This window comes from Artemia sp. Qi Xiang Cuo, chromosome 12, assembly GCF_049724085.1.
Source record: "Artemia sp. Qi Xiang Cuo chromosome 12, ASM4972408v1, whole genome shotgun sequence".
Taxonomy (NCBI): Eukaryota; Metazoa; Arthropoda; class Branchiopoda; order Anostraca; family Artemiidae; genus Artemia; species Artemia sp. Qi Xiang Cuo.
The window spans coordinates 53,091,921-53,118,522 of NC_142805.1; the positions used below are offsets into that span (position 1 = coordinate 53,091,921).

Below are 26,602 nucleotides of genomic sequence, written 5' to 3' on the forward strand. Positions count from 1 at the left end.
ATTATAAGGATTTAAACAAATGGAAATTTTTGTTAATATATGAAAATTTTGCCTTGAAAATTTTTGGGAGACAGAGGAACAGAGGAAGCTAATTAAGACAGAGGAAGCTAATTAAGATTTTGCCTAGACAGTAAGAGAGGCCAGAATTGCCACTGATCTGGTATGTTTTCACTTTATTCACCTAGACTCATTAGTCATGCTAATCCATAGTGATCTCATTAATAATATACTCATTGCATACTTCGTAGCAGAAGCTATTATTCATTTCTTACTTGTTAAAAAAACACAGTATACACATTTGCTTTTTGAGGAAACCAATTTTTACCCCGCGTCTCAAAATATTGTACATTAAAGGAGATACCGTGTGCGAATCATTGTTTTCAAATTTGGTCTGTCCGTTTTTTAAAGAAAATTCAATAGATTCTTACATCACCTTTAAATAGTACCGAACGCCAACTCGTAATTCACATGAGCCTACAAAGTCAAGGCTGCCAAAATGGCTGACCCCCCCTGCAATTCTGTCGATTTATCTAGTTTGACATGTAAATATTGGTTTCCATGAATTTGAAATTTTATGAAATTAAGTTGACTATCCTTTTGTGCAAGTTAAACCTATTTGCAACCGACTGAATATATTGGTTGAGAATACCCCTTCAGCAGTACCATTTGGGGCAGAGTAGGGTCAGAAACTACTCTCCCCCCATAGATTAAGAGACAACATCAAACTCGGTGATTCATGGCAATCAATTCTTAGAAGTTCTTTGTCCAAAGCTTTGTTCGGGCCAATGACACTGATATTCAGGTGATACTTTTGCAACACTCCTCTACGCTATTAGCAAAGGAAGAGTACAACAATAAGGAACTATTCCTCCAATATCCTGACAGTGTTTTTCCTGTGCATGAGCTGGGTATATCTCTTCAAAGGGACTTCGTTGACAGCATTGGACTTCTTGTCTGCCTTAGTGGTACTGAGACTATGAGCTTTGCATATTCTCTGGGCAAGAGGACATTCGTGAAAGGAGCTGTGAAATATGGTCTAGTTAGTGAAATAGCAAAATTGACCAGAGAATTCAAGATTGACCTCTTCAATATATCGAATTATGTAAAGGAAAAGATGGAGGTGGCAAAAATAGCCAAAATAGCAGCCTACGGAAAGAATCCTACAGACTTTAACTCACTGAATGACTTACGATTGCACTTATCCCATAGAAAAAAATTCTTGAAAATCCTTCCGCCCACTGAAAACAGCTTTAAATATCACATCCTTAGGGCTGTATTAAAGTGGGGAATCATTTTACAGGCTAGAGAGTGTGTACCAATAGTTCTAGATCCCCTAAATTTCGGATGGGCATACAATGAAGCTTTTGGGGGTATTCTTCGGACATATTCAAAGTGACAGTGGCGGATTTCTTTAAGCTGTGTTGCAGTCCATTGCAAATGTAGAAATATGTGTATTAGAAAGTACTCCTGTGCGGGAATCCGAAGGTGTGACTTGCTTTGTGCATGTGCTGGGTCTTGCGATCTTTCTGGAAGTGACTACGAGTTTCGAAATAATAGCTTAGAAAATATTGCTAAACCTATTTCAGCATTAGGATTGCCTTTTAGCTCATCAATGATTTGAAAAATCCAAGAAAAAATTTGTAAAATTTGACCAAATGCTCTTTTATCATTTTTTTTTATCCCTTTTCATAAACAAACCTCCGACTACAACATCAAACTTGGACTTCTATGTAACTTTCAAGTTGCGTCTCTATTTGCTTTTTTTTTCCAGAGTCATAAAAACGATTGATAGGTCTTTGTTAGAGCTATCAAAGTTTTATTAAACAAAGGATAGAAATCTTCATTTATTTTTTGCTCCACTGTTCAAAAATTAGAATTCAAAGTTCGGAAAATAAACTCTTCACCATAGTTTCTAAAAAAAATTCGTTTTCTATAAAATATTTGTGTTTTGATCGTTGGTTAAGTTTGCTACATTTAATTTTTTAGTACTTGGGTTACACTGGGTCGAACTTTGAGATCTTTGTGTAGGATTGCCTTTTAGCTCATCAATGTTTCTTACTTGTTCCTCGATGGTAGCTCATTTAGAAAAAATAATCGCAAGAAGTTTTGAAAGTATTGTTTTTTGGAACAGTTTTTCAAAAATATGTTGCTTAAGCTGCAGTAATTTTTGTTCATTTTAATTTTCAACTTCATTCTTGACTTGCATGGGAAAAACTTTTTTTTATCAAAACATAGTTCATAAAAGTGAACCAGATCTAATTTTGCTAAAAGACTCTCAGAAACATGCTAAAATTGATGTCAAAGCATTAATAATAGCCGTAGTGTTTAAATTAAGCCCGTGTGAATTAATTAAGTTAAAATTAAGCTGTTAAATTTGAAATTAAGAGTTTAAATTAAGCTGTGTGAAATTATTTTTGAACCCATGAATAATAAGGGCTATGTTTTGGGTTGTGAGCCTTACATAATTAAGGTTAGACAAACTTTTATAGGAAATTAGATTTTGAAAAAGAGTTGGTTAAACTTAAAAAATTTTAAGCCATATATAAAAACAAACTGAAAGCACGTAGGAATCCTAAAATATTGTAAAATGAATAAAAAAAACATGTATAACAGAGGGCCATTCGAAAAAGTTTAAATGTAATGGATGTGGACATGGTTTAATTTACTGTAGAGCGTTCCAAATAAGTCACAAAAACACAAGCTCAATTTTACCTAATAAATACATAGAAAAAAACTTACCTCTAATGGTTGTTTGATTCTTAGTCTTTCTTTAATATATTCACCTTCTTCCTGTAATAAATGAAAATTATTGACAAAACAGATTTTACGCCTTATTTAAGAAATGTTTTCGCCATAGGGATTGTAATAAACGACTATATATATATATATATATATATATATATATATATATATATATATATATATATATATATATAGTATATAGTCGTTTATTTAAACGACTATATATATATATATATATATATATATATATATATATATATATATATATATATATATATATTATATATATATATTTATATATATATATTTATATATATATATATATATATTTGTATATATTTGTATATATTGGTATCTATTTGCATATATTTGAGTTTAATAGCGACAAATATTCAGTTTGCTTTTGTTTCAAATCTGAGTAGCTAAATTCTTTCATCGGGTTGGTAAAATTGTTAAACTGAGCATTTAATCATTAAACATATGTATAAATTAATTAATTATCGAATACATAGAGTTGGTATTTTGGTTAGGTTAGGTATTTAATGTAACACGACCTGAGCGGTCTGCTTTCCATAACTCTTTGTTGCAGTTTCCATAATTTTGTAACTAAAGTATATTTTCCTTGTATTTAGGTATATTTCATTAGGATTAACCAAACTTCACTTCTTGAGTGGGTCGCTATAATAAATAAGCACCTTAAAAATCTCTTCGATCCTATAAAAATTACCACAAGATAAAAAATATGGACATGCCTAACTTTTTAGCTGTACATTTCCTTTGTAGAAAGCAAAGTTTTTGTGTATGTTTCCTTTCTTGACTTTCCTTTAGTTTACTAATTTGTGTTTCTACGAAAATAGTTTGTAGTTTCCGTTTCGTTAGCTAAGTTTCCTGTAGTTAGGTTTGTTTCCTATGAACGAAATTACGAAATGAGGTCTTAAAGGGTAACAACCCCCTCAACCCCCAGGGCAAGGGATACTAAGTTATGCCCTGGGGGCATATAAGCCTTTAATAGAGCGTTGAAATAGAAACTTCTAAGGGCTAGAGCTCTTTTTAATAGTCAAAAGTGATTGGAGGAAAACTACTACCCCTCCCACGCCCACCATTTCCCTAAAAACATCCAATAAAAATTTTGAGATAACCATTTTGTTCAATGTAGTTGAAAAGTCCGAAAATTATGTCTTTGAGGATAACACTCTCCCCACAGCCCTCGGTGCAAGGGTTGTATGTTATGCCCTGGGGGCATATACAGTTTTATAGAAAGTGTTATCGTAGATACTTCAAAAAGGACTCATTTGATCGGAAAGTGAAAGCGCTAGTGCCCTATTTAATACTCAAAGGTGACTGGAGGTCAACTAATGCCCCTTTCAAGCCTACCATTTCCCCAAACAAATCCAAACAAAATTTTGAGATGGACATTTTGTTCAACGTAGCTGAAAGTTTTGGGAATTAAGTCTTTACTAGTGCTGTCGTATAAACTTCAAAAAGGACTCATTCAACTGAGAATTGAGAGGGTTAGTGCCCTTATTAATAGTCAAAAGTGATCGGAGGTGAATGCCCCCCCCCATACTCATCATTTCCCCAAGCACTACTGATCAACATATCGATAGAGCTATTTTGCTGAACGTAGTTGAACGGTCTGGAAATTATGTGTTTGAGTATGACAACCCCCAACAGCCTTCAGGGCTAAGGTTGTAAGCTATGCCCTGGGGGCATATCATGTCATGTAGAAAGTTTTGTCGTAAAAAATTCAAAAAGAGCTCTTTCGATTGGAAATTGAGAGGGCTATTGTCCTTTTTAATAGTTGAAAGAAATCAGAAGGATAATTGCCCCCCCCCCTTGAAATGGCCATTTTTTTCAACGTTGCTGAAATGTCTGAAAATTATGTTTCTAAAAATCACAGCCCTCCCCCCATAGCCCTCATGACAAGGGTCGTTTCTTTTAAATAATTCTTTTATATGTTGTCGCTTATAACTTTAATAAAAAACAAAATAGTTAAAATTTTAAATAATAAATATCAGTATATGTATATTAAACTGGCAATGGATATTTTTTCTGTAAAGTCATTTGAATTTTTTTTCAGTTAAGTACGAATTATATTCTGGCTTTTAGAAAGCATAGGGTTTATAATACTACTCAGATTAATCTCTGCTCGTTTTGAGTTTGACTTATTTTAATGTCTGTCTCCAAGTCTTGAAAATTGTTTATTAATAAAACACCTAAGGGCCATCTAGTTAATCTAACCTTAACCTAGGATTTATCAATATTTGCCTATTTATATCATTTTGGTAGATGACAGTGATTGACAGTGTTTTGGCCTCCCCCAGGCCATTCAGCGTGTCCCCAGGGGGCGATAGAGGAACGCCTTGCAGATATGTAGGGTACCTCCACAGGAGGCATAGACCAAGGGGGGACCTTGTTCCTGGGGGTCCATAACAGAAACTGGGGCACCCTCGCCCGGGGTTGTAAATACAGGCGGAGGAGGAAGAAGGCCCCTCAAATGCACACTCAAAACGGCTCACGGGTGGAACTACAAGTCCCAGGAGTTAAAAACCTTTAAATGGGTTAATAAACCTTAAAATGGGCAATGGGTTAAATTGCAGGGTGATGCAGAATACCACAGCAAGAGGGTCCTCTCTAGGAGAACAACTGCGGCGGGACGTAAGATTCAGGTCTATGGACAACGGTCTCGGCGAAGCGTTGCCTCGACCCTGTGGGGGTACCTGCAAGACTGGGGACCTTGCGGTCAACTCTATTCCTACTTGAGGAATGGCACCCCTCGAGGATCGCATGGGATTCTGACCAAGGACTTCTTGCCGTCCGGTTCTAAGCCGGTTTAAGCACTTCGGTATAGACTTGAGAAGATATGTGATCCCCGTCCTGCACTGGTATCCGGGATCATTGCTTTTCCTGAGGCGAAAATAATTTCAATGATTTAAAGAACATGGAAATTTGAACTTGGAATGTTACGACGTTAAAAAATGACTATCGTATCGACATTTTGACTGACGAATTCAGACGATTCGAACTCGATTTATTAGAAGTTTCAGAAACTCATATGCCAGGGGTAGGAAGTATGAAATTAGGTGATATAGAATTTGTTTACTCAGGCAGGAAGGATGGGGTATATAGACAGAAGTAGGACTCATGATGAATAAGGAAGCTGCCAAGTCTTTTTTAGGCTTGGAAGGTATCAATAATAGAATACTAATTGCTCATTTTGTGACTAAAAGTTTCAGGGTATCAGTTATAGCAGTATATGCTCATGTAGAATCGACTGACGGAGCTACTAGTGACTCAGATGAATTTTACTTACAGTTACAGAAACAAATAGACAGGGTCCCAGGTAGAAATATGATGTTTTTACTGGGAGATTTTAACGCCCAGGTTGGTAGAAAAAGAGATAGATGGTACCTTAGCCTAGGTAAATTTGGTGTAGGAAAAGAAAACAGTAATGAATACAAACTTTTGCAATTTTGTAGGTAAAACAATCTAGTTATAACCAATACGGTGATTGGTCATAAAATAGCTCATAAGTTAACATGGTATTCCCATGATGGTAAGACAGCAAACCTTATTGATTATGTTATTGCAAACCGAAGAGTAGCAGGATCAATACAAGATACTAGGGTATATAGGAGTGCGATTATTGATGTTAAAAGTAAAGATCACCATCTAGTGGTGTCAAGGGTTAATTTAAAGCTGAAATATCGCAAGGGTAACTGCCTCCCGGGAAGTTATGATATTGGGAGACTCCAGGATAAGAATTTGAGAGACACTTCCCAGGAAGAGCTGAATACTAAACTTGAGAGTTTTAAATTTGATAATGTTTTTAGAATGGTTGGAATGATTTGAGAAAAATAATTTGTGAAGTTGCTGAAGGTGTCTTAGGGAAGAAAGCTAGAACTGCAGCTAAGAATATTAGTGAAAAAGTTTTATGTTTGATAGAAAAGAGAAAGGACTTGTACAAGAATTACCTTAGTGATGGATCATATAAAAACAAAATAAATGTAAAAAAAATTGGATAAAGCATTAAAATATTAACTAAGGAGGTGTGAAGTGGAAGCCGTGGATAAAATTGCCGAGGATCTGGACGATGCAGCTCGACGACATAATAGTGAAATATTGTACTGGCATGTTAACAAATTTAGAGGGAGTAGTCAATACGGGCTAAAAAGTAAGAGTTGTGAGAAAGTTCAACTTTAGCGTAAAGAGCGACGCGTTGAGGAGGGGACAGCCCCTTTCATATACGGAATAATTTCTGTTCGTTTTAAGTTTTAATGTCGCTCCTTACTTTCAGTTAAAAAACTTGTTTTTTTTTTTATTTAATCTTATATAGGAGCTGCAGTTACTATAGACAAGGGCGGATCCAGGATTTTTCTTAGGGGGGGGGGCAAAATAGGTTGATCCGATAAACTGTCTGTGCCCCTTCTCCAAGTCAAAAATAAATATCTGCACCCCGTCCCCCAAAAAAAAACTTAAAAAGTTTTAATTTTATCTCCCAAAAATATTTCAAACGCGGGATTTTCATAACCTGGCAGCACTTAGTGTCCTTCAGTTTACGACACTGGTTGACCTTGAGCGAATTATAACATCCATTGCACATTATTGTCCGAAAAAGTTTAGTTGGCCTGGAGACAAAACTAATTTAATTGACCCTCCCAACACAAAGTTTAGAGCCCAGTTAAAGATAGGAATGGGGCCGCAATTAGTGATTAGGAAGAAACTAAAGAAAGATGGGCTGAACATTTTGAGAATTTGCTTAACCAAGATAGAGTTGAAGGAAGAGATATAGAGGAAAATGAAAAAGTTTGTGATACATTTGATGTGAAGGAAGATTTGTTTTGTGAGGAGGGATTAGCGACAGTACTAAAAGGACTAAAAAAATAATAAGGCTCCGGGTGCTGATAGGATGGTAAATGAGTTTCTTAAATATGGTGGCTCTGAGGTTAGAAATAAGTTACTGAAGATTATGAACATGATTTTTGAAAAAGGGGAAGTACCTAATGATTTTAGGAAAACCTTAATTAAGCCACATATTAATAAGCCAGATATATATATATATATATATATATATATATATATATATATATATATATATATATATATATATATATATATATGTGTGTTCTAAATATAAATATAGGCTATATGTGTTCTATATATATAAATATATATAGAGTTCTCACAACTCTATTTTATTTTTAAACAATGAAAAACTTTAGCGTAAAGAGCGAGGCGTTGAGGAGGGGACAGCCCCTTTCATATACGGAATAATTTCTGTTCGTTTTAAGTTTTAATGTCGCTCCTTACTTTCAGTTAAAAAACTTAGTTTTTTTATTTAATCTTATATAGGAGCTGCAGTTACTATAGACAAGGGCGGATCCAGGATTTTTCTTAGGGGGGGGGCAAAATAGGTTTATCCGATAAACTTTCCGTGCCCCTTCTCCAAGTCAAAAATCAAGATCTGCACCCCGTCCCCCTAAAAAAAACTTAAAAAGTTTTAATTTTATCTCCCAAAAATATTTCAAACGCGGGATTTTCATAACCTGGCAGCACTTAGTGTCCTTCAGTTTACGACACTGGTTGACCTTGAGCGAATTATAACATCCATTGCACATTATTGTCCGAAAAAGTTTAGTTGGCCTGGAGACAAAACTAATTTAATTGACCCTCCCAACACAAAGTTTAGAGCCCAGTTAAAGATAGGAATGGGGCCGCAATTAGTGATTAGGAAGAAACTAAAGAAAGATGGGCTGAACATTTTGAGAATTTGCTTAACCAAGATAGAGTTGAAGGAAGAGATATAGAGGAAAATGAAAAAGTTTGTGATACATTGGATGTGAAGGAAGATTTGTTTTGTGAGGAGGGATTAGCGACAGTACTAAAAGGATTAAAAAATAATAAGGCTCCGGGTGCTGATAGTGTGGTAAGTGAGTCTCTTAAATATGGTGGTTCTGAGGTTAGAAATAAGTTACTGAAGATTATGAATATGATTTTGGGAAAAGGGGAAGTACCTAATGATTTTAGGAAAACCCTAATTAAGCCACTGTATAAGAAAGGTGATAAAATGAGTGTGGTAATTATCGAGGGATTAGTCTGGTCTCTGTAGATAGTAAATTACTTAGTAATATGATACTTGTTAGACTGAGAGATGCCGTAGACAAAGTTTTAAGAGAAGAACAGTGCGGTTTTAAAAGAGGTAGAGGATGTGTCGACCAAATTTTCACTATATATATATATATATATATATATATATATATATATATATATATATATATATATATATATATATATATATATATATATATATATATATATATATATATATATATATATATATATATATATATATATATATATATATATATATATATATATATATATATATATATATATATATATATGAATACCAGATAGAGTGTTTTAAGTGGAAACTATTCAAAGCAGACTGTTCTATGATATTATGTAAAGGAAGTGATGGAGGTGTACATGAGTTCTGACTACATAAGTAGGTACATGAGTTCTGACTTTTGGAAACAATAGTTTCGACCATGCTGATTCCATTGATTTCGGGAATAGCGACCACGGAGTGCGCTTCACACTTTAATATGAGGTCAAAGTTTCGTAAAATCTACGCCAACTGAATATGGTTTCTGACCGGTATGATGGAATTTGTATAATCAAGGACCCAATTGACTTACCAGTGTGCTTAAAGGACAGTAGTGGTTGCCATAGACAAAGGGGTGAGCAGAGTTTGAAGGTCAGTACCACATATAGTGACAATATCAAACTCGGTGATTCATGGCAATCAATTCTTAGAAGTTCTTTGTCCAAAGCTAACTTAGTGGCCCTTGTTTGTGAGTTTTGGTGCAATCTTGGAAGTAAAAGTAGGAACTTTAACATAATACTTGCTGGAGGTTTCTCTGATCGTCAACGTGTTGGGATATTGCCCAGAAAGGGATACCTGGAACCTTTACCTCATCTTAGTCGTGAGTTTGAAAGGACACATGAAGAATCAGACATGCGTACAGCAGTCCATGTTGCGTCTAGCTTGAGGAATGGAAGTTCTTCTGTCTTTGTTCGGGCCAATGACACTGATATTCAGGTGATACTTTTGCAATACTCCTCTACGCTATTAGCAAAGGAAGAGTACAACAATAAGGAACTATTCCTCCAATATCCTGACAGTGTTTTTCCTGTGCATGAGCTGGGTATATCTCTTCAAAGGGACTTCGTTGACAGCATTGGACTTCTTGTCTGCCTTAGTGGTACTGAGACTATGAGCTTTGCATATTCTCTGGGCAAGAGGACATTCGTGAAAAGAGCTGTGAAATATGGCCTAGTTAGTGAAATAGCAAAATTGACCAAAGAATTCAAGATTGACCTCTTCAATATATCGAATTATGTAAAGGAAGTGATGGAGGTGGCAAAAATAGCCAAAATAGCAGCCTACGGAAAGAATCCTACAGACTTTAACTCACTGAATGACTTACGATTGCACTTATCCCATAGAAAAAAAATTCTTGAAAAACCTTCCGCCCACTGAAAACAGCTTTAAATATCACATCCTTAGGGCTGTATTAAAGTGGGGAATCATTTTACAGGCTAGAGAGTGTGTACCAATAGTTCTAGATCCCCTAAATTTCAGATGGGCATACAATGAAGCTTTTGGGGGTATTCTTCTGACACATTAAAAGTGACAGTGACGGATTTCTTTAAGCTGTGTTGCAGTCCATTGCAAATGTAGAAATATGTGTATTAGAAAGTACTCCTGTGCGGGAATCCGAAGGTGTGACTTGCTTTGTGCATGTGCTGGGTCTTGCGATCTTTCTGGAAGTGACTACGAGTTTCGAAATAATAGCTTAGAAAATATTGCTAAAACTATTTCAGCATTAGGATTGCCTTTTAGCTCATCAGTGATTTGAAAAATCCAAGAAAAAATTTGTAAAATTTGACCAAATGCTCTTTTATCATTTTTTTTTTATCCCTTTTCATAAACAAACCTCCGACTACAACATCAAACTTGGACTTCTATGTAACTTTCAAGTTGCGTCTCTATTTGCTTTTTTTTCCAGAGTCATAAAAACGATGGATAGGTCTTCGTTAGAGCAATCAAAGTTTTATTAAACAAAGGATAGAAATCTTCATTTATTTTTTGCTCCACTGTTCAAAAATTAGAATTCAAAGTTCGGAAAATAAACTCTTCACCATAGTTTCTAAAAAAAAGTTCGTTTTCTATAAAATATTTGTGTTTTGATCGTTGGTTAAGTTTGCTACATTTAATTTTTTAGTAATTGGGTTACACTGGGTCGAACTTTGAGATCTTTGTGTAGGATTGCCTTTTAGCTCATCAATGTTTCTTACTTGTTCCTCGATGGTAGCTCATTTAGAAAAAATAATCGCAAGAAGTTTTGAAAGTATTGTTTTTTGGAACAGTTGCTTGGAACAGTTTTTCAAAAATATGTTGCTTAAGCCGCAGTAATTTTTGTTCGTTTTAATTTTCAACTTCGTTCTTTACTTGCATGGGAAAAACTTTTTTCATCAAAACATAGTTCATAAAAGTGAACCAGATCTAATTTCGATAAAAAAGACTCTCAGAAACATGCTAAAATTGATGTCAAAGCATTAATAATAACCGTAGTGTTTAAATTAAGCCCGTGTGATTTAATTAAGTTAAAATTAAGCTGTTAAATTTGAAATTAAGAGTTTAAATTAAGCAGTGTAAAATTATTATTGAACCCAAGAATAATAAGGGCTATGTTTTGGGTTGTGAGCCTTTGATAATTAAGGTTATACAAACTTTTATAGGAAATTAGATTTTGAAAAAGAGTTGGTTAAACTTAAAAAATTTTGAGCCATATATAAAAACAAACTGAAAGCATGTAGGAATCCTAAAATATTGTAAAATGAATAAAAAAACATGTATAACAGAGGGCCATTCGAAAAAGTTTAAATGTAATGGATGTGGACATGGTTTAATTTACTGTAGAGCGTTCCAAATAAGTCACTAAAACATAAGCTCAATTTTACCTAATAAATACAGAGAAAAAAACTTACCTCTAATGGTTCTTCGTTGGCAATGAATTCTTGAGTGGGTCGCTAAAATAAATAAGCACCTTAAAAATCTCTTCGATCCTATAAAAATTACCACAAGATAAAAAAATATGGACATGCCTAACTTTTTAGCTGTACATTTCCTTTGTAGAAAGCAAAGTTTTTGTGTATGTTTCCTTTCTTGACTTTCCTTTAGTTTACTAATTTGTGTTTCTACGAAAATAGTTTGTAGTTTCCGTTTCGTTAGCTAAGTTTCCTGTAGTTAGGTTTGTTTCCTATGAACGAAATTACGAAATGAGGTTTTTACGGGTAACAACCCCCCCCCCAACCCCCAAGGCAAGGGATGCTAAGTTATGCCCTGGGGCCATATAAGCCTTTAATAGAGCGTTGAAATAGAAACTTCTAAGGGATAGAGCTCTTTAATAGTCAAAAGTGATTGGAGGAAAACTACTACCCCTCCCACACCCACCATTTCCCTGAAAACATCCAATAAAAATTTTGAGATAACCATTTTGTTCAATGTAGTTGAAAAGTCCGAAAATTATGTCTTTGAGGATAACACTCTCCCCACAGCCCTCGGTGCAAGGGTTGTATGTTATGCCCTGGGGGCATATACAGTTTTATAGAAAGTGTTATCGTAGATACTTCAAAAAGGACTCATTTGATCGGAAAGTGAAAGCGCTAGTGCCCTATTTAATACTCAAAGGTGACTGGAGATCAACTAATGCCCCTTTCAAGCCTACCATTTCCCCAAACAAATCCAAACAAAATTTTGAGATGGACATTTTGTTCAACGTAGCTGAAAGTTTTGGGAATTAAGTCTTTACTAGTGCTGTCGTATAAACTTCAAAAAGGACTCATTCAACTGAGAATTGAGAGGGTTAGTGCCCTTATTAATAGTCAAAAGTGATCGGAGGTGAATGCCCCCCCCCCATACTCATCATTTCCCCAAGCACTACTGATCAACATATCGATATAGCTATTTTGCTGAACGTAGTTGAACGGTCTGGAAATTATGTGTTTGAGTATGACAACCCCCAACAGCCTTCAGGGCTAAGGTTGTAAGCTATGCCCTGGGGGCATATCATGTCATGTAGAAAGTTTTGTCGTAAAAAATTCAAAAAGAGCTCTTTCGATTGGAACATGAGAGGGCTATTGTCCTTTTTAATAGTCGAAAGAAATCAGAAGAAGAATTGCCCCCCCCCCTTTGATATGGCCATTTTTTTTAACGTTGCTGAAATGTCTGTAAATTATGTTTCTAAAAATCACAGCCCTCTCCCCATAGCCCTCATGACAAGGGTCGTTTCTTTTAAATAATTCTTTTATATGTTGTCACTTATAACTTTAAGAAAACACAAATTAGTTAAAATTTTAAAGAATAAATATAAGTATATGTATATTAAACTGGCAATGGATATTTTTTCTGTAAAGTCATTTGAATTTTTTTCAGTTAAGTACGAATTATATTCTGGCTTTTAGAAAGCATAGGGTTTATAATACTACTCAGATTAATCTCTGCTCGTTTTGAGTTTGACTTATTTTAATGTCTGTCTCCAAGTCTTGAAAATTGTTTATTAATAAAACACCTAAGGGCCATCTAGTTGATCTAACCTTAACCTAGGATTAATCAATATTTGCCTATTTATATCATTTTGGTAGTTGACAGTGATTGACAGTGTTTTGGCCCCCCCAGGCCATTCAGCGTGTCCCCAGGGGCCGATAGAGGAACGCCCTGCAGATATGTAGGGTACCTCCACAGGAGGCACAGACCAAGGGGGGACCTTGTTCCTGGGGGTCCATAACAGAAACTGGGGCACCCTCACCCGGGGTTGTAAATACAGGCGGAGGAGGAAGAAGGCCCCTCAAATTAACACTCAAAACGGCTCACGGGTGTAACTACAAGTCCCAGGAGTTAAAAACCTTTAAATGGGTTAATAAACCTTAAAATGGGTAATGGGTTAAATTGCAGGGTGATGCAGAACACCATCATAAAAGGGTCCTCTATACAAGAACAACTGTAGAGAGGTGTAACACTCGGGTCTAAGAACGGCGACCCTGGTGAATGGTTGACTCGACCCTTTTAGGGGACCTGCACGCCTAGGAATCTTGTGGTTAGTTCCAGTCCTATAGGAGTAGAGGCACCCCTCGAGGATCGCATGGGATTCTGACCAAGGACTTCTTGCCGTCCGGTTCTAAGCCGGTTTAAGCACGGTCTAATTTTTTGCACTGTAATAAATGAAAATTATTGACAAAACAGATTTTACGCCTTATTTAAGAAATGTTTTCGCCATAGGGATTGTAATAAACGACTCTATATATATATATGTATACATATATATATATATATATATATATATATATATATATATATATATATATATATATATATATATATATATATATATATATATATATATATATATATATATATATATATATATATATATATATATATTTATATATATTTGTATATATTTGTATATATTTGTATATATTGGTATGTATTTGCATATATTTGAGTTTAATAGCGACAAATATTCAGTTTGCTTTTGTTTCAAATCTGAGTAGCTAAATTCTTCCATCGGGTTGGTAAAATTGTTAAACTGAGCATTTAATCATTAAACATATGTATACATTAATTAATTATCGAATACATAGAGTTAGTATTTTGGTTAGGTAAGGTATTTAATGTAACACGACCTCAGCGGTCTGCTTTCCATAACTCTTTGTTGTAGTTTCGATAATTTTGTAACTAAAGTATATTTTCCTTGTATTTAGGTATATTTCATTAGGATTAACCAAACTTCACTTCTTGAGTGGGTCGCTATAATAAATAAGCACCTTAAAAATCTCTTCGATCCTATAAAAATTACCACAAGATAAAAAAATATGGACATGCCTAACTTTTTAGCTGTACATTTCCTTTGTAGAAAGCAAAGTTTTTGTGTATGTTTCCTTTCTTGACTTTCCTTTAGTTTACTAATTTGTGTTTCTACGAAAATAGCTTGTAGTTTCCGTTTCGTTAGCTAAGTTTCCTGTAGTTAGGTTTGTTTCCTTTGAATGAAATTACGAAATGAGGTCTTTAAGGGTAACAACCCCCCAACCCCCAGGGCAAGTGATACTAAGTTATGCCCTGGGGGCATATAAGCCTTTTATAGAGCGTTGAAATACAAACTTCTAAGGGCTAGAGCTCTTTTTAATAGTCAAAAGTGATTGGAGGAAAACTACTACCCCTCCCACGCCCACCATTTACCTAAAAACATCAATAAAAATTTTGAGATAACCATTTTGAGAACAGTGCGGTTTTAAAAGAGGTAGAGGATGTGTCGACCAAGTTTTCACTCTTAGGTTGATAATTGAGAAGTGCCTGAGTTTTCAAACACCTTTGGTCCTCAGTTTTATAGATTATGAGCAAGCGTTCGATTCTGTTGATAGAAGAGTTTTAGTAAAGGTTTTATCTTTGTATGGTATACCAGAAAAATACATTAAAGTGATTAGTGCTATGTGCGAGAATAACTGCTGCGGACAAGGTAGGAAATGGGGTTAGAAGCTGGTTTTGTATTTATAATATTTTAAGTAACAAGTTTATATTTTATACATTTCTTTACGCTAGACTAAATTATGAGAACTAGCCAATTTATTTTATAATCAACAAATGCTTGTTTAAACTCAAAAGAATCTGCTAATATGTAGGAAACCAGGTTCGGTTTCCCACGAAAGAAAAGTGGACCTAGTGGCAACCCTGACTATCGCATCGTAAATCTTATTAAAATGTGTATTCACTACCGTGACAACTATGTCCTACCCCCTCCCCCTAATATCGAGCTAGAGCCCTGGGTTATATATTAAAGCTACTGATTTTTTTATTTATCGAATGGTCATTACTCGGCGCTGTAAAAAGAAGTTAAAAAAAGTAAAAGCCCATAAGAAGTAAACAAGCTAGTGACAAATCCCTCCAAAAATAACTGTGAGCTTCCAGTTTACCAAATAAATGGGCAAAGTTCATAGCTTGCACCTCTTCCCCGGGGACTGTGGGGGGTCAACTCATCCTCATAGACATTGTTACTAGATCTTTGGACTATGCTGAAAAAAATGGCAATCTCGAGATTTTTATCAGGTGGCCTAGGGGAAAGAATGGGCGTGGGAGGAGGCTAGGTGCCCTCTAATAGATTCGTTTAGTTACAAAGGGCACTAGAAATTTTGATTTCCGAGCAAATGATCCTTCTCCTGGTCCTCTAGGATTAATGGTTCGATATGATTACCCCTGGGAAAAAAGAAGAAAAAAAAAAGGAAAAACAAAAACTAAATAAACATGCATCTGTGATAATTCTTCTGGCAAAAACTGCAAAATCCACTTTTTTGTATATATGAGCTTCAAACCTCTAAAGTAAGGTTTTCTGATATGTTGAATCTGATAATATAATTTTTATTAATATCACTTGATATTTTGGGGATGATTCCCCCCTTTTTTGAAAATTGGGCAAGTTTTCTCAGGTTCGTCACTTTTCATGGGAGTAGAAAAGGGGATACCAGCGCAATCCCTTACCCCTGCTGCCATCTACAATTGAGTCTGACTCTGATCCCACACCATATATGGGCAAAGAGTCCATAGGGAGAACATCTGTGCTGTCAGTCCCAGCGGGGGCACCATATATGGGCATGGAATCCCCAGGGAGAACACGTGTGCTGTCAGTCCCGATCCCACACCATATATGGGCATAGCCTCCCTAGGGGAAATGGATTTCTGAGAAATTGATTGCGTAATTGACTGGGAAATGGATTTCCGAGAACTTGATTGCGTAATCGATTGTGAATTTTATTGATCCGATAACGGAAAACATGATCACGTGTTTCCTTCTAAACCAATCAGAGACTCGGTTACATCTCCTTCTAGACCAAGCAGAGGCTCGCTTACATATTAGTGGTGGAGGATTGCAGAGAATATAAGGAAAGGGTTTTTGCTGTAGTTTTTATTAGTCTGTGAATATAATTCAAAGGAGTGAGAACAGTTTGACTTTACTCATTTGGATGTATATTTGTGTATTGACGAGTGGAATGTTTACCCTATTAGAAGTTGATAGTGGAGCTGATGGCAATAATACAAGAGCACCAAACATTGCGGTGGAAATCACGAGAGGATCACAGCTTTGTCTGGAATGCGATGAAGTATATGCAAGATATGTGACATCCTTGAACAAATTTAAAATGGAGGATCAAGTATGTTTCGCTGCAAAAGTTAATATAGCATATGCGAATAGACTTCAATGTGCTTTAAGTGCATTAGAGAAACATATCGAAGACAATAAACTCTATCGCTAATTGTACATGCTTAGTATTATAGTTGTTTTTGTAATTATTCAATAAAATTGTTTTGAAATCGAAAATATTCCCTTTCTTTTCGGGTCAGGTTAGGTTAGGGCTAACGAATCAGGGTCAGTCTAGAGTCAGCAGTCGGAGTGAAAGGATTGAAAAATGAATAAATTTGAGAAAGAGAGAATTAGATCAAATCTAGTGTTTATCGAAAAACATTTGATTTTAGATGACGATTTTCTCGAGTTATCTCTTCAACACAGGATATTCTCTCGGGGAACACTTGACAATATAATGGGAACTGATTCTCCCCCATTGGACTACTTTAGGAAACTTTTAAGATGTGACTCAAGTGCATATAGTCAATTTATTTATATATTAATTGGAACAAAGCAGAATCATATCGTGGATATACTTTTGAAAACATTGCAAAGGGATTCAATGTAGATGGCTCTTTCTTCGAAAGAGGTAACGTCACAGAGTAACTCCTCTCACTATTCCCCTCACTGAATTTATCGAGCGAGGATCAAGAAAACGATTTTTCTAATTTTCCCCACGCTCTATAAAAGGCTTATATGCCCCCAGGGCATAACTTAGTATCCCTTGCCCTGGGGGTTGGGGGGGGGGGGGTTGTTACCCTTAAAGACCTCATTTCATAATTTCGTTCATAGGAAACAAACCTAACTACAGGAAACTTAGCTAACGAAACGGAAACTAGAAACTATTTTCGTAGAAACACAAATTAGTAAACTAAAGGAAACTCAAGAAAGGAAACATACACAAAAACTTTGCTTTCTACAAAGGAAATGTACAGCTAAAAAGTTAGGAATATTTACAAGTACTGAGACAAAGACTTTTTGTTTAATTGATTACCAACACTGGAACCAGACGCACCTTTCAATTTTGAATTATTGCACCAAATTTGTATAGGATTTAAATGGATTATTAACAAGTATTTTTTATACTTTTATTTAGCATTGGATATTTATTAGCAGATATTTATTTAGCATTGAAAGAGCTTATTGACTGTCGCCCACGGATACTTGGACACTGAAACTTCTTTTTTTTACATGGACATTTTTCAAACATTTCTTATTCATTTCCTTAAATAACATTGTGAATATTTGTACCACCAAATTTTGTTATTAAATTTTGGGGGTGTCAAAGGATAATAGTGTGTCTATGTCAGTCGTAATTTTTTCCGATGTGGAGAAAAATGTCAACACGATGGACTATGAGGCCTCCTTCATGATCTAAAAAAAAATCATAACTGTTTTAGTTCCAACTAAGCCCCTGCCCACCGTACCCCATGCCTCCACGAGTCCCAGGCCTTTCAAGGCTCTTGGCACTCTCCCCAAAAGAATATTAAGGGTATTTTGCTCCAAACTTTTGGGAACTCATCTTGCTATTTCAAATTTTTGTATCTTGTGGTTTGAATTGTCTGAAACTGATGTATTCTCTGAGAGTTATTTTGTGTTCTATGTTACGTTTTTGTAATTGGTGGTTTGACTTGTCTGGAGCTGATGGTTTGGCCTTTTACGAGTTTGATATATTAACTCTCATAAGTTGTCGTCTGAATTTTATGGTTTACTATTTTAACTTTTGGTAGAAGTTTAGTAATAGCAGTCGTGGTTGTTGTAGTGGTCGTAGCAGTTGTTAAAATAGTCGTAGGAATATCTTTTGTAGTAGTTATACTAGTAGCAGTATTTATAGCCGTTAAAGTGGGAAATATAATGGTAGCAGCTGTAGTATATCAATACTAACAGTAGCAGCCCTAGTCACATTTGTCAAAGTAGGAATCACAGTAGTCATAGTAGCAGTTGTCGTAATAGTCATAGTTGTAGCATTTAATAATTACAGTGCTAGTAGCAGTAGTCGTAGTAATAGAAGCCCTAGCAGTTGTAGCAGTTTTAGTGATAGAAGTCGTAGTAGCAATTGCAGTGGTAGCAGTTCCAATAATAGTAGCAGTGGTCTTTAGTCATAACAGTCGTAGTATTAGCACCATATACTAGCAAATATTTTGAAAAAAGATTAATCACCTCATTTGGAACATCTGAAATGTGGCGGTAGTTGATCAAGTGTGACAGAAACTGTGCCAAGCATGACACTCTAAGATGCATATTAGGAGGTGGAAAGTGAGCCAGACCTCCAACATTTATTTTAACACAAAAAGACTTACGTTTTCTTTTTCTTGAGGCCCGCTACCATAGAAAGAGAATTTCCATATTACCAACATGAATAATAGGAGCGAGATACAGGACACTGAGAGAATGAACCTTGAACAGCGGCAAGCGGGAGACTGCAAAAGAGAATGACTTTAAACAATTACACATATTTCCACAGATTTCAACATTGAAGTAGCGTGTTTCGTCATCCACAAAAATAAAATTAAAAATTACTAGTGTAATGGCTCATGCGAATTTGCCCTTTGTCTCTCAGTCCGGAAAATAATATATTTGGTGAAACAGATTTTGTTTTGTTGAAAGAAATTTAAAGGAGAATATTAAGTAGGGGAATTTAAAGGGATATAGTGAAATTAAAGATTTTTAAACTTGTTTGCATATTCATAGGTAATTGATAGTTGGAGCAAGATAATGTAACTTTGCCTTCAGTTAAAGTCATTTTTCATTCACAATAAAGAAGATTTTAAATATTCAAGCGCCATCAAATGCAATCGGTAACATAAAATTTATTATTAATAATAACTAAGAAAGTCTGACTGGACCGAATTTATATGTTGGATTAAAAACGAAAACAGTGTAGCATAAAAAAGGCATATAAAATCTTAAACATACAAAACTGGTAAAAGGATGCACCGTCATTTTGTCAAAACCATCAATAAAAAAAAAAAAAAAAATATTGAAAAACCAAGCCTTCAGATTAACTTGATGCATACAAAAAGTTATTTTACGGGAAAAAATTTCCTATTTTGTGAATTTCAGGAATGTTAACTATTTTTGGTTAGTTTTAGAAGTAAAACACTATTTTGAAACAATAAAATATAGATGAAAAAAATATATAGATAAAAAAGCTAGCATTTATCAGAATTAAATCTTAAAAGTACTAATCTTTGTTAATAGATCAGTGTATGGCTGTGGCAGAACGTTGCACTGTTCGTGTGCTGCTGCCTCTGCCTGGGGCTTTTATGGACATAAGAAACACAACAGCACATTGTTCTGAGCACATTCATCAAGGATCTGCCCTTGGTAAGTAATTAAATAAAAAAACAAGTTTTTTTAACTGAAAGTAAGGAGCGACATTAAAACTTAAAACGCACAGAAATTATTCCGTATATGAAAGAGGCTGTCCCCTCCTCTACGCCTTGCTCTTTACGCTTAAATTTTTCATTGTTTAAAAAAATAGAGTTGTGAGAAAGTCAAACTTTACTGTAAAGAGCGAGGCATTGATGAGGGGACAGCCTCTTTCATATACGGAATAATTTTTGTTTGTTTTAAGTTTTAATGTCGCTTCTTACTTTCAGTTAAAAAACTTGTTTTTTTATTTATTTTTTGAACGTTTTTGAAAAAATGCAGGTTTTGATCTTGGCTCACCGTACATGAATAATTAAAAAAAAAATTTGCATATTAATTTTACTTTTATTTGGTTAAATGGCTTTCTCAAAATTTGTTAAAATTTATTTACGAACGTTTTTATTAGTAATAAATATACGTAACTTATGAAATAACATACGTAACGAACTTCTATATTCATATATTTTTAACACGTATATTAAGGGGTTCGCCCCCTAGCTAAAACCTTGCTCTTTAAGCAAAAGTTCGAACTTTGTTCCAATTCTTTAAAAATGACCACTTAATCACAAAGGCCGTTCATTAGAATTAATAGCTCTTATGAAAGTACTAAAAAATCTTTGGCTTAAAGAGCGAGGTATTGACTAGGGGGTGAACCCAATCATATATGTAATATTTTCTGTTCGTTTAAAGTTTTGATGTTGCTGCTGTTGCAGTTGAAAAACTTATTTTTTCATATTTAATTTCTGATCTTTTTTTAAATAATGCTGGGAATTCCGGCGTCCCCTTCATAGCAATTTCCCTTCCCCCATGAAAACTTCCTTCATGGAAAGATCCTCCCACATAGCTTGATTCTTTTGGTGTATCTATTTGTATCAAAATACCATTTTCTGGAGTTTCGGTTACCATTGAGCCGGGTCGCTCCTTACTTACATTTCGTTACCACGAATGATCATGCCAGGGAATTTCTCCCCTTCGTAGACAAACTGAACATAATTTCCCACTTTCAGTTGCAGATTCTGGTTCAGACCATTAGTTGTATCACGGGTGCTCTTCCGCTTTTTTGCAGAACTTTCCTTGCCCTGTTTTTCTAATATTCCGAGAAGCTCTTCTTCATCAGAGCTATCACCAGACTGTTCATTGGATTTGAGCATATTCCAACTCTTGCATTTCAACGAAAGAAATTCAAAATAAACTTTGAAAACACTACTCAAATATTCCAAATCTTGCATTTCACGAAATAAATTCAAAATTAACTTTAAAAAATCAAGAGAATATAACTGTGACAAGGCAAACCATGACAAAACACTACTGAAATATTCCAACTCTTGCATTTAAACGAAAGAAAACCAAAATGAACATTGAAAAATCAAGAAAATATAACTGTGACAAGGTAAACCATAACAAAACACTACTCAAATATTCCAACTCTTGCATTTCACGAAAGAAATTCAAAATGAACTTTGAAAAATCAAGATAATGTAACTGTGACATGGAAAACCACGACAAAACACTACTGAAATGTTCCAACTCTTGCATTTCACGAAAGAAATCCAAAATGAACTTTGAAAAATCAAGAAAATGTAACTGTGTCAAGATAAAGCACAAGAAAACACAACTGAAATAATCCAGCTCTTGCATTTCAACGAAAGAAATTCAAAAGGAACTTTGAAAAATCAAGAGAATGTAACTTTGACAAGGTAAAGCACAGCAAAACATTACTGAAATATTCCAACTCTTGCAATTCAACGAAAGAAATCCAAAATGAACTTTGAAAAATAGAAAGATGGTAACTATGACAAGATAAACCACGACAATACACTACTGAAATATTCCAACTCTTGCATTTCAATGAAAGAAATTTAAAATAAACTTTGAAAAATCAAAAGAATGTAACTGTGACAAGGTAAGGCACAACAAAACGCTACTGAAAATATTCCAATTCTTGCATTTCAACAAAAGAAATTCAAAATGAACTTGGAAAAATTTAGAAAATGTAATTGTGACAAGGTAAACCACGACAAAACACTACTGAAATATTCTAACTCTTGTATTTCAATGAAATAAATTCAAAATGAACTTTGAAAAATCAAGAGAATGTATCTGTGACAAGGTAAAGCACAACAAAACACTACTGAAATATTCCAACTCTTGCATTTCAACGAAAGAAATTCAAAATAAACTTTGAAAACACTACTCAAATATTCCAACTCTTGCATTTCACGAAAGAAATTCAAAATTAACTTTAAAAAATCAAGAGAATATAACTGTGACAAGGCAAACCATGACAAAACACTACTGAAATATTCGAACTCTTGCATTTAAACGAAAGAAAACCAAAATGAACATTGAAAAATCAAGAGAATATAACTGTGACAAGGTAAACCATAACAAAACACTACTCAAATATTCCAACTCTTGCATTTCACGAAAGAAATTCAAAATGAACTTTGAAAAATCAAGAGAATGTAACTGTGACATGGAAAACCACGACAAGACACTACTGAAATGTTCCAACTCTTGCATTTCACGAAAGAAATCCAAAATGAACTTTGAAAAATCAAGAAAATGTCACTGTGACAAGATAAAGCACAACAAAACACTACTGAAATATTCCAACTCTTGCATTTCAACGACAGAAATTCAAAATGAACTTTGAAAAATCAAGAGAAGCTCTTCTTCCGAGAAGCTCTTCTTCATCAGAGCTATCACCAGACTGTTCATTGGATTTGAGCTTTGAAAAATTAAGAGAATGTAACTGTGACAAGGTAAACCATGACAAAACACTACTGAAATATTCCAGCTCTTGCATTTCAACGAAGGAAATCCAAAATGAACTTTGAAAAATCAAGAGAATGTAATTGTGACAAGGTAAACCACAACAAAACACTACTGAAATAATCCAACTCTTGCATTTTAATGAAAGAAAATCAAAATGAACTTTGAAAAATCAGGAGAATGTAACTGTTATAAGGTAAACGACGACAAAACACTTCTGAAATATTCCATCTCTTGCATTTCAATAAAAGAAATTCAAAATGAACTTTAAAAAATCAAGAGAATGTAACTGTGACAAGGTAAACCATGACAAAACACTACTAAAATATTCCAACTCTTTCATTTAAACGAAAGAAATCCAAAATGAACTTTGAAAAATCAAAAAATGTAACTGTGATAAGGTAAACCATAGCAAAACACTATTGAAATATTCCAACTCTTGCATTTCAATGAAAGAAACCCAAAATGAACTTTGAAAAATCAAGAGAATGTAACAGTGACAAGGTAAACCACGACAAAACATTACTGAAATATTCCAACTCTTGCATTTCAAGGAAAGAAATCCAAAATGTACTAAGAAAAATCAAGAGAATGTAACTTTGACATGGTGAACCACGACAAAACACTACTCAAATATTCCAACTCTGGCATTTCAAGAAAGAAATCAAACAAACTTTGAAAAATCAAGATAATATAACTGTGACATGGCAAACCACGACAAAACACTACTGAAATGTTCCAACTCTTGCATTTCACGAAAGAAATTCAAAATGAACTTTGAAAAATCAAGAGAATGTAACTGTGACAAGGTAAAGCACAACAAAACACATTTCAACGAAAGAAATCCACAATGAACTTTGAAAAATCAAGAAAGTGTAACCGGGACACGGTAAACCCCAACAAAACACTACTGAAATATTCCAATTCTTGCATTTCAACGAAACAAATTCAAAATTAACTTTGAAAAATCAAAAGAATGTCGCTGTGACAAGGTAAACCACGACAAAACACTACTGAAATATTACAACTCTTGCATTTCACGAAAGAAATTTAAAATGAAATTTGAAAAATCAAGAGAATGTAACTGTGACAAGGTAAAGCAAAACAAAACATTACTGAAATATTCCAACTCTTGCATTTCAAAGAAAGAAATTCAAAATGAACTTTGAAAAATTAAGAGAATGTAACTGTGACAAGGTAAACCACGACAAGACTCTACTGAAAAATTCCAACTCTTGCATTTCAAGGAAAGAAATCCAAAATGAACTTTGAAAAATCAAGAGAATGTAACTGTGATAAGGTAAAGCACTACAAACACTACTGAAATATTCCAACTCTTGCATTTCAACGAAAGAAATTCAAAAAGAACTTTGAAAGAAAGAAATCCAAATTGAACTTTGAAAAATCAAGAGAATGTAAGTGTGACAAGGTAAACCAGAACAAAACACTATTGGAAATATTCCGACTCTTGCATTTCCACGAAAGAAATTCGAAATGAACTATGAAAAATTAAGAAAATGTAACTTTGACAAGGTAAGCCACTACAAGACACTGTTGAAATATTCCAACTCTGTCATTTCAACGAAAGAAATTCAATATAAACTTTGAAAAATTAAGAGAATGTAACTGTGACAAGGTAAAGCACAACAAAACACATTTCAACGAAAGAAATCCACAATGAACTTTGAAATATCAAGAGAGTGTAGCTGGGACACGGTAAACTACGAAAAAACACTACTGAAATATTCCAACTCTTGCATTTCAACGAAAGAAATTCAAGATGAACTTTGAGAAATCAAGATAATGTCACTGTGACAAGGTAAACCGCGACAAAACACTACTGAAATATTCCAACTCTTGTATTTTACAAAAGAAATTTAAAATAAAATTTGAAAAATCAAGAGAATGTAACTGTGACAAGGTAAACCACGACAAAACACTACTGAAATATTCCAGCTCTTGCATTTCAAGGAAAGAAATACAAAATGAACTTTGAAAAATCAAGAGAATGTAACTGTGACAAGGTAAACCACGACAAGACTCTACTGAAAAATTCCATCTCTTGCATTTCAACGAAAGAAATTCAAAATGAACTTTGAAAAAATCAAGAGAATGTAACTTTGATAAGGTAAAGCACTACAAACACTACTGAAATATTCCAACTCTTGCATTTCAACGAAAGAAATTCAAAAAGAACTTTGAAAGAAAGAAATCCAAATTGAACTTTGAAAAATCAAGAGAATGTAAGTGTGACAAGGTAAACCAGAACAAAACACTACTGAAAATATCCAGCTGTTGCATTTCAATGAAATAAATTCAAAATGAACTTTGAAAAATTAAGAGAATGTAACTGTGACAAGGTAAACGACGACAAGACACTACTGAAATAATCCAACTTTTGCATTTCAACGAAAGAAATTCAAAATGAACTTTAAAAAATTAAGAAAATGTAACTCTGACAAGGTAAACCACGACAAGACACTGCTGAAATATTCCAACTCTTTCATTTCACGAAAGAAATCCAAAATAAACTTTGAAAAATAAAGAAAATGTAACTGTTATAAGGTAAAGCAAAACAAAACACATTTCAACGAAAGAAATCAACCATGAACTTTGAAAAATAAAGAGAGTGTAACTGGGACACAGTAAACCCCGAAAAAAAACTACTGAAATATTCCAACTCTTGCATTTCAACGAAAGAAATTCAAGATGAACTTTGAGAAATCAAGAGAATGTCACTGTGACAAGGTAAACCGCGACAAAACACTACTGAAATATTCAAACTCTTGTATTTTACAAAAGAAATTCAAAATAAAATTTGAAAAATCAAGAGAATGTAACTTTGACAAGGTAAACCACTACAAAACACTACTGAAATATTCCAGCTCTTGCATTTCAAGGAAAGAAATTCAAAATGAACTTTAAAAAATCAAGAGAATGTAACTGTGACAAGGTAAACCACGACAAGACTCTACTGAAAAATTCCATCTCTTGCATTTCAAAGAAAGAAATTCAAAATGAACTTTGAAAAAATCAAGAGAATGTAACTGTGATAAGGTAAAGCACAACAAACACTACTGAAATATTCCAACTCTTGCATTTCAACGAAAGAAATTCAAAAAGAACTTTGAAAGAAAGAAATCCAAATTGAACTTTGAAAAATCAAGAGAATGTAAGTGTGACAAGGTAAACCAGAACAAAACACTACTGAAAATATCCAACTCTTGCATTTCAATGAAAGAAATTCAAAATGAACTTTGAAAAATTAAGAAAATGTAACTGTGACAAGGTAAACCACGACAATACACTGCTGAAATATTCCAACTCTTGCATTTCACGAAAGAAATCCAAAATGAACTTTGAAAAATCAAGAGAATGTGACTGTGACAAGGTAAAGCACAACAAAACACATTTCAACGAAAGAAATCCACAATGAACTTTGAAAAATCAAGAGAGTGTAAGTGTGACAC

At 34.2% G+C, this 26,602-nt stretch overlaps 2 protein-coding genes across 2 annotated transcripts in view; one reads left to right on the forward strand and one right to left on the reverse strand.

Moving 5' to 3' along the window:
• Window positions 1-26,602, forward strand: part of Pngl (N-glycanase Pngl) — a 492,631-nt gene that overhangs the window by 99,820 nt on the left and 366,209 nt on the right. The window lies entirely within an intron of this gene.
• Window positions 1-26,602, reverse strand: part of LOC148946270 (uncharacterized) — a 279,226-nt gene that overhangs the window by 6,223 nt on the left and 246,401 nt on the right. Inside the window, exons 3-5 of the mRNA XM_089097649.1 lie at window positions 19,286-19,405; window positions 11,800-11,841; window positions 2,740-2,790 (exon numbers count right to left, since the gene is read on the reverse strand). Coding sequence (XP_088953775.1) covers window positions 2,740-2,790; window positions 11,800-11,841; window positions 19,286-19,342 — 150 coding nt within the window. The 5' untranslated portion in view covers window positions 19,343-19,405. The remainder of the gene's footprint in view (window positions 1-2,739; window positions 2,791-11,799; window positions 11,842-19,285; window positions 19,406-26,602) is intronic.